Source organism: Pteropus alecto, unplaced genomic scaffold, assembly GCF_000325575.1.
Source record: "Pteropus alecto unplaced genomic scaffold, ASM32557v1 scaffold276, whole genome shotgun sequence".
Lineage (NCBI taxonomy): Eukaryota > Metazoa > Chordata > Mammalia > Chiroptera > Pteropodidae > Pteropus > Pteropus alecto.
Window position 1 is genome coordinate 243,912 of NW_006438074.1, and position 13,981 is coordinate 257,892.

General features: G+C 30.9%; 1 protein-coding gene across 1 annotated transcript in view; it reads left to right on the top strand.

The window, feature by feature from the left end:
- The window catches only part of PPM1A (protein phosphatase, Mg2+/Mn2+ dependent 1A), a 39,242-nt gene extending 25,261 nt beyond the window's left edge, over nt 1–13,981 (top strand). The window contains exons 3-6 of the mRNA XM_006915095.3: nt 1,743–1,860; nt 5,973–6,081; nt 7,451–7,508; nt 8,480–13,981. Of these exons, the coding sequence (XP_006915157.1) occupies nt 1,743–1,860; nt 5,973–6,081; nt 7,451–7,508; nt 8,480–8,509 (315 nt within the window). The 3' untranslated portion in view covers nt 8,510–13,981. The remainder of the gene's footprint in view (nt 1–1,742; nt 1,861–5,972; nt 6,082–7,450; nt 7,509–8,479) is intronic.

Below are 13,981 nucleotides of genomic sequence, written 5' to 3' on the forward strand. Positions count from 1 at the left end.
TGGCATTGTTGGGATGATCAAACGAAATCATGTATGTAGATGAGCCAGCTCAGCATCTTTATTTTACAGAGGAAGCTGAAGCCAAAGAAAGTTCTGCGACTTGAGTCACATAGACCTGGAGTCTAGGTTTATCTCTAATACTTTTATACTCTACAGTATTGAACAAGTTGTTCAACCTCTCTAAGCTATTGAATGGAGCTAATAGTATCAAATGCATAGGATTATTAAGGAATTAGTGAGTTAATGTATACATATGAGGTTTCTAGTTTAGCAAATACTGTTTACATGCTGCTCCTCCTATTCTAGAGCTAAGTTAAAAATGACTTCTTCAGGGTTATATAGTTTACTTCTCTGGTAGCACTAAGGCTAGAATTTAAACCCTTGACTTAGGTTTAGTGTTCTATAACCCTGTTTATTTTGTCAGTAATGCTTGTTGACTAATTCTTTGATATTTTTAAAACAAATGATTTTATAAAACCCTTCTGAAGCTATATATTTGATTTTCTTTTAACATGCAGAGATAGAAAGTCAACATAATCTTTGTAGTTTTATATGCATACTGCCAGCGCTACTTAATATCTTAATTAAAATCTGATTATACTTAGAAATCAATTTTATGTAACATCCAACACAAATCAAGTTTATGTAATATCCAACCCTTATTTAAAAAAAAAAAAAAATCAATAGCGCCACAGCTTAATAGTGCCGCACACTGTTAATTTCCGAATTTGGGGCAAACCAAACAATGTTTCACATACGTTTGTCCCTTTTAGTATGCATGAAAGTAGCATCGATTTGTTGGGTTTATTCTGTAACATTCGAGAAATACTTGTTAGCTAAATTAAAAGCTGTTTTCTTAAGAGGATCGTCAGATTCAGATATTAGTAAATTATGACTGAGATTCTACTTTTTCTCTTCTGCATTCTACTCTGTTTTAAAAAATTATTCCATACTTCTTCATTTGCTCTATTTTATACAATTTTCCCCCAAGATTCTTTTTTAGTATTAAATTCTTTGCATTCTTTGCTTAAATTAATGGCTTATGGTAAAGTTCCCATATGATGAACTTAAAGACTGAAAGTGTAAACATTAGCTCCAGTTACTAATAGGAAGGGGAGTTGTAGGGAGTCCAATATCAATTCAAGTATTTTAATTTTAGCTTTTTGAATATCTAGGTGTCTTTAAAAATGAATGTGCTTTCTAAAAAGTCAATTTCTTTGAATTATGAAAGTTAAATCCTAGTTTATAAACTTTATATAGTTTTTACTCCTAATTCCATAGTTCTTCTTATGAAACTAATTAGCCTCACAATTTATTATAATATATTTTAAATGTAAATGTTGTGAAGAATACCACTAGAATTTTCTACTTCACTGAATTATGTCTATATATGTGTATTTGTGTTTAGGTATCACTTCAAGTTAAGTAGGCCACCAGTAAATGTTCAGGAATGTTTTTTCTTTTATAGAATTTTTTTAAACGATTGTTACATTGGAATTTAACCTGTCTTGTTTCTCTCCTGTCTTATAGAGTGTTGGTTATACTGTGTACTATATATATTGTATTTGTATGAGGAGGTTGGAGGGGGTGCCTTCTCCACATATATATATTTTTTTTTCTCCTTAAAAAAATATGTTCTCTAAAACAAGTATAATTATAATTGGAGTGACTGTAAATGTTCTCAAGGCTTTCAAGAACAAAAAAAAAAACCAAAATATTTTCTCACACTTTTTTCTTCCTAGGGAAGTCGAGACAACATGAGTGTGATATTGATCTGTTTTCCAAATGCACCCAAAGTATCACCAGAAGCAGTGAAGAAGGAGGCAGAGTTGGACAAGTACCTGGAAAGCAGAGTAGAAGGTGGATCATTTAACAAAAAATAAGTAGCTTTATTAAAGAAAAACCTCAACACAACCAAACTATAACATTTTAGCTTTCAGATCGTTACATGTCTTTGACATTCAGTGTTTAGTATACAGAACTGGGAAAGGCATTTCTATAGTAGCTGTTTAGATGTTTGTGATTGTTTTATCAGTTATATTAGAAATAGTAACCAGTGTTGCCCTGTACATTCTGTTCAGGATACTTTTGTTTAAAGGCTCAAGTGTTTGTATGCTTTTAAAATTTTTGATGAATTCACTGGCATGAATAACTTTATGTCAGGAAAGTCTGATTTGTGGTTTGTTTAATTATAAACAGATCATGATGGTAATTTGAATGCCATCTTTCTCTGTAAAGCTGTGTATATGAATTTAAGACCTTTAGGTTTTGTTTTTGTTTTTTTTTTACTAACTTGAAGATCACAGCCTGGTTATTAACAATTTTCATGTACCACAGCTTTTAAAATTTTATTTTAAATTGTTTTAAGGCTTTCTTGCCTAAGCCCTAAACTGCCTCACCTGGACAACACAGACCTGAATAGAAGACATACTAGGTCTCTATCTGGCAGAAATGTAAATGCTGAATAAGATCAAGAAATAAGCTGGGAATTCCGGGAATATATTTGTCAGAATTCTGCAGATTATTTTGAGACAATTAGACAGGTGTTGTAACTCTCAAGTGTAATTCCTTTAAATATTTGAAAAAATTTAAATGATCTTTGATGAAGCTACTAACTTGGTATAAATATTAAGTCTCCCCAGAGAATTCCAGTTTACTGCATATATTCAGTAAGCATATTAATTATGCAGTTTCTTTATGTAGAAAAACTTGACGTGCCTATAATAGCATTAAAATGCATTTTGGGCTCCTCATCATTAATTTGCACATTAAAGATATCTAATAGCATGTAAGCATTGACCTATGCACTATTATATCCTGCCTGTATTATTAAAATTAATACACACTTTAATTTTGTTTTCTCCTTTTTACCTTTTGATATCAGTTTTAATCAATCTGATATTAGAATCATGATTGGTTTTGATTTGCAGTACTATCTAGAGTTGCTATTATGTTTTTATTGCTCTCCCATACTTGATAGTGATATATCTAGTAATATGTGTATATACTGTTTACTATTTCATTCATTGGACATACTATTCAAATGAGTTTGTTTCTTCACTATTACCAGGAGTCTTAGAATTTTTATATTTTAAATGAATCATTTCAATATAAGTTATTTATATATAATAAAGTAAAATATTTAGAATGGTACCAGGTCATAGCACATTGGTTCAAACTACTGGTTAGTGGAAAAGTATAAAAGCCTAAGAAAAATATGTGTTGAGATAAGTCGATATTTAATTTATTGGGACTTTAACTTGAATGTACATCTTTTCTTACTGATTTAAAGAAACAAGAATAAGTATTTTAGTTTTATTTACTATGAAATGGGATCAAATTTTAGAAATGAATTACCACTTTACTTTTTAGTGTACACTCTTGAGTTTTTGATACAATTCTAAATAATTTTAGATATATAATTTTATGTTACATTATAAGTTTTATATTGCTTATCATCAAGCCAGAATTGCCACCTGAACAGTTACATTAATTCTCTGTTTTTGATGTTGTAGTGTTATTACACTTACACCATTCAGTTGGAGATTATTATGTCATAAATTAAATATGATATTTTTTACTGAGGTAGAGTTGATGAGATTGCAACTAGAGAATAAACATTCCATTAACTAAAACTATTTAAAACATAGAAAGAATGTAACTATTTGCATTATAAAAGTTATGACTTAAAATGTGAAAAATACTGCATTTAGCTTCCAAAACAGACATCGAATACCTTTTTCTTTCAATACATGACTTCATTAAATTGCCGTGACCTACTAAATCTCATTTTATTTGTTTTGAATACTTTTGGCTTCTCTGTTTACACCACAGAAAAGGACAGAGTCTTTTCATTTTCAGCTCTCCTGTTATCTGTGCCCTTCAAAATACGTGACTCCAGGGTTCTGAAAAAATTCAGCTCGTAATTTAAACCATACCCTAACCCAAGGTTGTAGTCCTTCTAAACCAATTTAAGAATACACTTATACATACATATTTTTTAAATCTTTGCTATCAACTGCCCAAGCTTTAAAGTTGCTAATTGGGAGATAACTGATAGAAGCCCTCAGACTTGGTGGGGGGAACGGGGAGGAGTTAAATGTGTGTCTGTATATAGGTATGTGAAACATAGGTTTTCTATACATATATATTCTTTAACAAAAAGCATTTAGTCTTTTTACAATTCTAATTAAATTGTATAGTCCAAGAGCAACTAAAAGAATATTTCTTAAAATTCTTTTTTTTTCTAAGCAGAGAGAAGCAAAGCAAGCAGTGTAGCATTAATGGTCAGATAGTTTAAATGTATTATCCCATGTGGAATAGGAGATGTTAACAGTTTTGAAAGCCTCACAGTATTTTATTTTAAGAATATGTCATCTTGTAATTGTCTTCAGAATTAAAATATCCTAATTTATATTTTGACAAAGGAGATGTAAGATACATCAAATATAGACGATTCAAGGTAATGTTTTTTAGACCTGAAACGATCATTGATTGAATTTATCATCAGTGTTCATTCCTATTATGTCTAGTTATCTATCCAATAATTGTATTGGCTTAGCAGAGACTGTATGTTAAAGTGTAATAGAGCTTTAGATTGTGAAATTGTGCAGTTTAGGTAAACATCAAATCCCTTTATTTTTGTACAGCAGATTTTCAGCATTAGAACCATGTAGAATAAATATACTAGATGTTAAAGATTACACAATAAAGGAACTTGGCAAACCAAATCTGAGATCCTTGCTTTTTGTTCAGATTTAAGACTGGTTTAAAAAAAAAAAAAAAAGGCAAAATATAATAGATGGTAAAATTTGGCCTTAATTCTAAAAGGATAGTTTGAGCCATTTAAAAAAATATGGGTAGCATTGTCTGTCTTTTAATATGTAGCTTTAATGATGAACTAATATTTTGATTAAAGGATGAAAGTTCTTTATATGCATTGTTATTTTCAAAGGTATTTACAGATTGAGAACTAGAATGATAATTTTCTTGTCCCAGTGGTGACAAAGAAAATATCTTAGTATAAGCACTGAAAAACAAAAAATTGAACAAAACTTGAACATACAACTTACACAAATACCTTTGGCATGATTGCATTTAGAATAAATATGCTAAAATTCCAAGTAAAGACTTCTTGTACTTAAAGTGAATAGTTTGAGAGTTCTTTTAAGTTGTACATAATTGTTGGTATTCTGTGATATGAATAACAATATGTATCTGCATGGCAACGCTGCAGATCGTATCACTATACTCGTTTAATAACTGGATGTTTTGAAATTAATACTTTAAAATACAGTTGTATGGTTTATCAGTTTTTTTTAATTTGTCACGAAATTTATATTTTTTTTTCCATTTTATAGGCTTTGTTCAAATAATCAACTAAGGAAATGGTATTATGTATTGTTTAAAGATACTTTAGACAAAAATGAAACAGAATGGTGTTGAAGTACATAACTTAATCTGCACATTCTACTTAAGTATTTTGTGAATATAAACATATGTAAAAATGATTTGTATTAGTATGTAATCAGTAAATTCCCATATACTTAAAGGATTTTTTTCAAATCTTGAAATTGTTTAAAAAAATCTGAAGTGTATTTTCAGGGCAGAGTTCAGGAAACATGTTTCCAGTCTAAAGAGAGGAGTTCATTTCAGGAGTAACTAATTGGCATCTAAGAAGAATGTTCTCATTTGTACACACATATTTCTGATTTATGTATTACATTGATTTTAACGTGAAATTTTGTTTTCATATTTTTGTCTTATTTTTATTCTTTGCAGTTAATATGGAAAATATCTTTTATGTCATTTTGTGCATCAAAAGACAACTTGATTTTTTTTTTTCTTAATACCAGTTTAGAAAATCTCAGATGTGGTAAATGCCATCTTTAAAAACCTAAGTTATCTTTGTTTCAGTTTTTTTATTATTAAATTTGGATAGCACTTACAAAAAAAGTACTTCTGATTCCCAGAAATCATAAAGAAGCAGGGGGAAGGCGTCCCTGACTTAGTCCATGTGATGCGCACATTAGCGAGTGAGAACATCCCCAGCCTCCCACCAGGGGGTGAATTGGCAAGCAAGTAAGTTACATTCTGCATACTCTTACAGTTTATCTCAGTACATGAAAATGCTAAGTGTTTGTTGATCAAATGTGTATTTACCTATTGATGCAATTATCTGTGTCTTCAAAATGTTTAATTTGTGGTTCAGTGTTTTTCAGTATTTAATGCTGTATGGTGCATATTTAGAATAGCTATCAGAATGTCATTGTAGCTAATTATACTGAAGGCTGTCTTTAGTAGAGATTGGGTTACATTTATTTCCCCATAGTGAAAGAATTTTTAAAACTAAATTACATAGCAGTACAAAATTATGTCATTATTATTTCTACTATTATAATTTGACTTTGTCAATCCCTGGATAACTTAACAGCCCAGAGATGAGCATCTTTCTCCTCCTGCATCTGGGCCATTTTTCTACATCTGACTTTTCCTAATGTTTTTAGTTGTCGATTGCTTGTTGGTTGGGATTTGGTATGAGGGTGCAGTTCTTGCCTTTTTCTTTTTGCACTTTATTTCATAGAACTAGACTAATCTGTGTTAAATAGTAAGGTTACATCTTTATAAACTAAAGTGGAGACTAAGCTATTTTATAATTTAAGACTTAAAACATTTTTACCTCAGATATTCATATAATTGACCTACAAAGATATATTGACTAATTTCCTTGATTCTTCACTGTGTTCCATAAGTATAGCCATGTTCTTTATAATCATTATATTAAATAGTAATTGTAAAAATTCCTGTTTGAAGCTTTTATTTTTTGGAAACCTTTTTTTCCAAAATGACCTTCTGTGAAATGATTGTCTATAAAATTGCTTCAAATTGATTTAACTTATAAATACCACTACAGATTTTTAAACAAAATATTATTCAAAAACCAATTTTTAGACTTGTCAGGGAAATATTATATTTCACATTTCAATTAGAACTTTTTTAAAAGGACATTATGAAAAGCACAAATTTACATGTAAAATATAAAAAAATTATTTTACAACAGAAGTCAGTTACTTTTACTTCAAAACTAGTTCAGCTCTTAACCAGAATATATTAATACTATACCTTAAGAACTGCGTCATCATTGCTAACTCATAACCACTTAAGCTAGTTCAAATAGAAAACCATAGAGACTGATTTAAAAAAAAAAAAAGTGACCTTTAGTCTTCTATTAATTGGGTTGGTGGAATGTTACATTTTAGAGTAAATTTACCTCTTTAACATTGGGCCCCAAGTATCTTAAAATGAGGCTCACTTATTGACAGTAAGAAATAGAACTAAAATAATTTCTAAGTGTAAGATTATCTTTGACATTATAATGAACACCTGGCTGTGAGTTATTAAATAGTTTTATGCTCTGAAGAATTAACTTTCTGCATTTTTTAAAATTTAGGCGGAATGTAATTGAAGCTGTTTACAATAGACTGAATCCTTACAAAAATGATGACACTGTAAGTAGCATTTTAGCTCCCTCTGCTTTCCTTTTTCCTCTACTCTAAATGCATATCCTTCCTACCTGTTGTTGCAGAGCTGTTCACTGCACCCATTCTCTTACACCCACCCCTGATTGATTGCTCTGAACTCTGCCTGCACCATAGTTCTAGTGATTGAGGACATAACCATGGTGAGTGGCTAGGCTCTCTCAAAATAAATGAGTTATTCCTTTTAAGTTATTCTGGATTTTTTAAGTCTCTAAAAGCAATCAACTTCAGAAGATTTGCCTCCACTAAGTTTTTTTCAAGTTGGAAATAATATTTCTACTTGCAATTTTGAATTATTCTGAGTTTTATAAGCAGCTGCAACAGAACTTCAGAATGTCCATCTGTACTAAATAGTTTTTATGGTTGGAAATACCTTTGCCAAGAACCCTGAAGTATATACTTCATGTAAATGTTAAAGTAGAGAATTCTGTTTATATAAATAGACAGAATGTCATATTTTCCAATTAAGTTTCCTGTTCTCTTGTTGTATATTGTTTACAGAAAAGTAACTTCAAATCACTTGGGCACAGCTCTGAAATATTTTATATATTGCATTAAGAAGCCGCCTCAAATCTCATATTACTTGAGGTCTTAATCTCTTCTTGTGCAATAAAAGTATAAAAATAAATTGAGGTTTATTAAAGAACATTAAAAATTTTTAGTAGTTTTATTGGCTTAGAAATATATTTAGTCAACCTCTTGGTAAATTATATTTCAAATACTATTTTATTCCAAAATAAAGAGTTAACAATTTTTTGAACAGATTAAATATTGATACTTGATATACACATATACACATACTTATGTACTTTTAAAAACATTTACATTCTAAAGTCAACTTTACAAAACCTTATCTTTCTGCATTATCCAGAAAGTAATGTATTTTGGCACCTCTGAGCTTTAATTTAGTTCCTTGTTTTGCTTTGTTCCCTTTTATAAAGGACTCTACATCAACTGATGATATGTGGTAAAACTGCTCATCTAGCCATGGAGTTTACCTTCGCCTCCAAAGGAGAGTACAGCTCATCTTCATTGAACCTTTTAAACATCCATCCTCAACTTTAAAGAAGGGCATATGACATGGGTGAGAGTGATTACACCAGAGAACTTCAGCAGTACAACAGCCCAGAACTGATTTTTTTTTTTTGTAAATTTGAGACTTATGTAAACGTGATTTCAAACCATAATTCATGTTGTAAATCAGACTCCAGCAACTTTTGTTGTATGATTTTGTTTTTTGTAAAGTGTAATTGTCCTTGTACAAAACGCTCATATTTAATTATGAACTGCTTTAAATCATTATCAACGTTATAAGAAATGTTTGGCTTGTTGTGTGATGCAACAGATATATAGCCCCCTTTCAAGTCATGTTGTGTTTGGACTTGGGTCGGGACAGGGAGAGCAGCAACCATGTCAGCTAGATGCTCAAATGTGCACATGATTATGGAGAATAATTCCAGAAGCTTATAAAGCCAAACATCCAGGGAGCTTATTGAAACCTATCTAATGTTCTTGGCAGTGGGATTGGCATTGTTGATAAAGCTGGTCCTTTCATTTAATTGTCTTTTAGGTTCTATACTTGTTGCCATGAGTATTGCAGGTAATACAGTATATTCATAAGAATATCAATCTTGGGGCTAAAATGCCTTGATTCTTTGCACCTCCTTTACAGGTCCTTACATCTAATTATTAATTGATAAGCAGCAGCTTCCTACCTATAGTAGGAGACTGCCACATTTTTGCTATCATGATTGGCTGGGCCTGCTGCTGTTCCTAGTAAGATATTCTGAATTCCATTTTATCAATAAAGCTTGATTTAACAAACAAGAAATTTAATCATGTATGTGTAATTCCTCCTTTACCCTGCCCTTTTAAAACACCATGCCATTGTAAATGAGAAGTTTTTCATGGGGAAAGATGTTAGTCTCTTTTAATTGGAAAATCCTGTTACTCAAGGCATAGATGGAACTGTTTCCCTTCCATTAGAAAGACTAAAAGATTTAAGTCTCTGTTTTTCCTTAATCTGTTTTTAAAATGGGTTTTTTTCTGGCTACTTATTTTTCATTAAGATATGTATCAGCTTGAATTTGCCTACTGTTTAATTAAAATAATTGTCAAAGCTTGACAATCTAACACTCTATGGTAGGTGTGTGTGTGTTCGTGAGTGTGTTTGGCTGTGATTTTTAATTGGCCCATGTCTTTAGATTCCAGGTAGTTAAGATGTATTTGTGATTTGAAATATAGCATGTTGATAATATTTAGTTGTTGGCCTTTAAAAATAATTTTCGAAGCTTAAAATATTGTAGATATAAAAATAACCTAACGTAATTTAGGCTTAAATTCCTCTGATTAAGCATGTAAAAGTAAGTTTTAAAATCTGTCACATTGAAAAGACTACTGTTCTGTGCCCTTTTGTATTTTTGTCTTTAGGTTGAAAATTGTATTTATCGCCATGTAATTTAATCATCCAGTAGGCAGATTCCCCACTAGAAAACTATTAAAATACAACATTGAATACAAAATCAAAACTTTGTGTATAAAAGGTAATATAATCAATTTTGTTTTGTTTTTTCCATAACTTGGAAATATACATATTTGTACATATAGCCTTAAAACTAATGTAAAGTTAGGGGAGTAGTGGGAAAAGTAATGTGAAATGTCTCAGATTTAAGTAGTTACATACCAGCAAAATCTTTTCATTATATCCCTCTTATTTGTGAGGTGATTAAATGTAACTTAATTGTATTTAATTTATATTTTAATCTAGCATGAAGAAAAACAAGTACTATTTATATTTAGAAATTCATAACAGTTGGAATTACAGAACCAATTCCGTACTTAACTTACAAATAAATGCTTAATGTCTAAAATCTGTGGTAGAGTGCGAAGTATGATAATGTTTTAAATTATGGCTCTGAAAGCATTAAATGTGCATTTAATGAATACCAGTGCTTCTAGTATAGATTACCAGGCATACTAGTACTGAAAACCAAATCCCTGTTACAAAAAGTCAGGTCCTTAATTTTTAAAGTAGCCTCATGTTTTCAGTTGTAGAAATTTCAAAATCTTGAATTAGATTTTGAAATGCAAAATCTTAAATCACAAGTGAAAAATATGATGGAAAATTATATTTCAAACCATCACACCATATTTAGAGCCTTTTCTATTTGAGAGTCTTTAAATAACAAAGAGGTTAACATATTCCTCTGTTAAAGTTATTAGGACTGAAATTAGGCTTGGAGGTGAGAGAAAACTGTATTAAGTGTGATTTTAGATTTTTTCCACATGAGTCAGAATGGCCATACTAGATACAGTTTTTCATTATAAAAATACAGGAAGGAAGTATACATTTCAACAGCGGGGACTGTGTGTGTTCTTGGTTCCTGGAGGTAATGATGGTGGTAGGGAACCAACCACACTTTTAAAAGGCACTTTTGCACCTCTATTGTGCACTTCATTTTTGTACCACTTAAATCCTTGACCTCCCACCCCCTTTTGTGTGCTAATTAGCATCTCAGGGCAATGCCTCAAAATTTCTTGATTTGTTGTATGTTGTTTTATTTGAAGAGAAAAGGTTCACGTGTGATGATAATATACTATTCAAAATGTACTTTCATTTATATGTTTTAATAGGATGACCCCAATTTGCTGCTTTTAATAGGAAATTCATTTTGTATAGCACTCTTGTTACCCTAACATTAAAGGTCGTCACTGATCTCTTACTGTTTTAGCAAGGCAAACTCTTAATTGCTACTTTCTTAGGGAATATACTTTTAAAGATAACAGAAGCAGTTCTCAATATTAGCATTAACTTTTAAAAATCCAAGAGGTATTTTTCTTACTCAGCTTTAGAACTATTTCAAACTTTTTTAATTATAATGCATTAACTTGCTTCTAGACTACTATGCAATTAGTGTATTGCTCCAGCCACTTAATTTTTTTTACTACATAACATTAAGATATTTGAGTCAATAAATCAATTATGTAATTCAAATTATCTGAATTATAGCAGTACTTTTAGTGATCACCCATTTGGTCATATATTAATTCAGCTAGACTCAGCTTTTCTACAAATGTATTGAGTAGTTATCCACAGAACACAGTTCTAGGCTAAGCACCTTGGACTATAAAGAAATGAATAGGTCCTTGCCCTCAAGGAGTTTACATTTGAATAGAATTTATAATCTAATGTATGCTAATGTTATATAACTGGATGACTCATCCAACTTGAATAAGGCATGTCTCTGCCCTAAAGAACTCATTTGTACTTTATTAACTTGAAAACTCTTCTATTTATTTTTTTCTCCACAAAGTTAAAAATCTCATTCAAAAGAAAACTTTGTTCAGCATAGGAATAGTTGGACTGATGAAGCTCAGTTCTATTCAGTACACTTGATCGCCTTTAGCCAATAAATAGCCTTTACTCTTCCCGCTGAGAGCAGCAAGTCACAGAAATAGGGAATGGACTTCTTAGAATTCTCCAACCCTGAAAATACTGGTAGAATTTGAGATTAAGGCATTAAAAAAATATATGTATAGCTAAATGTATCTTATTTAAGTAAAACTGTTCTTGAAAACACTGCCAGTGCTAATATCCAATTTTAACCAAATGATTACTATGTGGTTTAATTTTTTTAAATAATTTTACTGCCTATCTTTACTGGACAAATTGATATGAGAATTCAATTTGTAATTTCTGAAAGAAATGATTAAATTGGTTAAGGGTTTTTTTTGTTTTTAATTTAATGATGTGTATACTTTTAATTCATAAAGTTTAAATGAGAGGTTTAAGCCTTTAAAATGTTTTGGTTGCTGTTTGTACAGTATTATATTAGGATTTGGTATTAGAAAATGTTATGTCAATATTTCAGTATATAAGTGTTTCTTATTTGAGGTTTTTCTTTGAAAGAACCTTATAGGGTTTCATATACTTTTGCTTGCAGATCGTGCTGGTGAGATGACCATTTTTAACTGAGTCATCTAGTCTTCTAATTGTTTGTTTCTTTTTTAAGATTAAGGAAGACTTCTTTATAGTTTAGATGTTTAGAAGCCTAATTTTACTTTACTTTCTTCAGTAATGTGCCATGAGTATTTTCTAATGTTATGAGTATAATACTGTCTTGTTTTGTTGGTCAGAATAATATGTGTTAGTTATTACTAATAGAATGCTATGTACAGAAATGATGCGAGGCATTAGGTTCCACTTCATTGTCAAATGAACATTTCCACTTTTGTTCACCTCAGCACAGATTTTTTCCCTTTAACCTGCTTTATGTATTAAACTCGTGGTGGCTTCTCTCATCCTTATTTACTAGCAGGTAGGGGTGTGCCAATTAGAAAAACTGAAATATGTTGAAATTGTCATCGACAACTTATACTTTTATTACATGAGGAGGAAAGTTGGTTTAAATTTATATAATAACAAAATAACTTTTTTTTGCCCTTATTCTTCCCAAAATATTGCTTCATTTCCTCTCCCCTCTTGGTGGTTTCTGTCTCTTTTTTCAAACCGAAACAGGCCAATTCCATTTCCTTGAGCAAGAAAGCTCAAGTGCATTACCTTACTAAAGCTGATTAATAACTGTGTAAAACTGGGCCAAAAAGAAGAAAACTTGGGAGATGGAGGGGTGTGGAGATGCCAGTGAGGATGACAGAAGAGGATTACTTAATTTTTAAAGCCAGAGGAAGGTCTTCCCTGGACGCAGCTGTCCGTTAAGAACTGTTGCATCACTTAAACCAGCAAGAACCAACCTTTGCTTCTTCAGATAATTTGCTTTTTCCAGCAAGGGAAGTGATAGTACTACTACTTCAACATGGAAACAACAGAAAAATGAATGCCAACCCTTCTGTTCTTTTCATTGCTCCAAAATCCAGTTTTGTTCTAAGAGCTTTGTCATTGAACTAAATGTTTAAAAAATTTGTTCAGAGTTTTTCCTTTCTTTTACATAGTCCTGATCCAGTAAGGGACATTTAGTAACATTAGCATTTGTATGGTACTATCTGAAGTTAGGTTTATGTAGAAGATTGGGTAGCTGCAAAACAAAATTAGTAATAATTAGATCTAGGCATAAATTCATTATAGCAATGGTTCTTAACCTTTTAGGGTCACAGGCTCTTGGAGACCGATGAATCCTGGGAACTTCCTTACCCAGGAAAATGCGTATAATGTACATAATTCCCCAAAGTTTACAATATTGTAGTTGTTCAGGGGCCCCTGGTTAAAATCCCATACTATATAGCATAGTAAGGCATCAGCTTTTTTCCTGCAAAGCCATAAGACATATATCAAGGGCATCAAAATAATGTTAAGGAATTGTTACAAAATTTTAAAACATAGAAGAGGTAGATAATGGGCCTAGGATGGAATCTGATATTAAAATACTCTTTTTAAAGGTGGTATTCTTAGGGAAAAGAGTGATTAATGGTAAAAAAAAAAAAAAAAA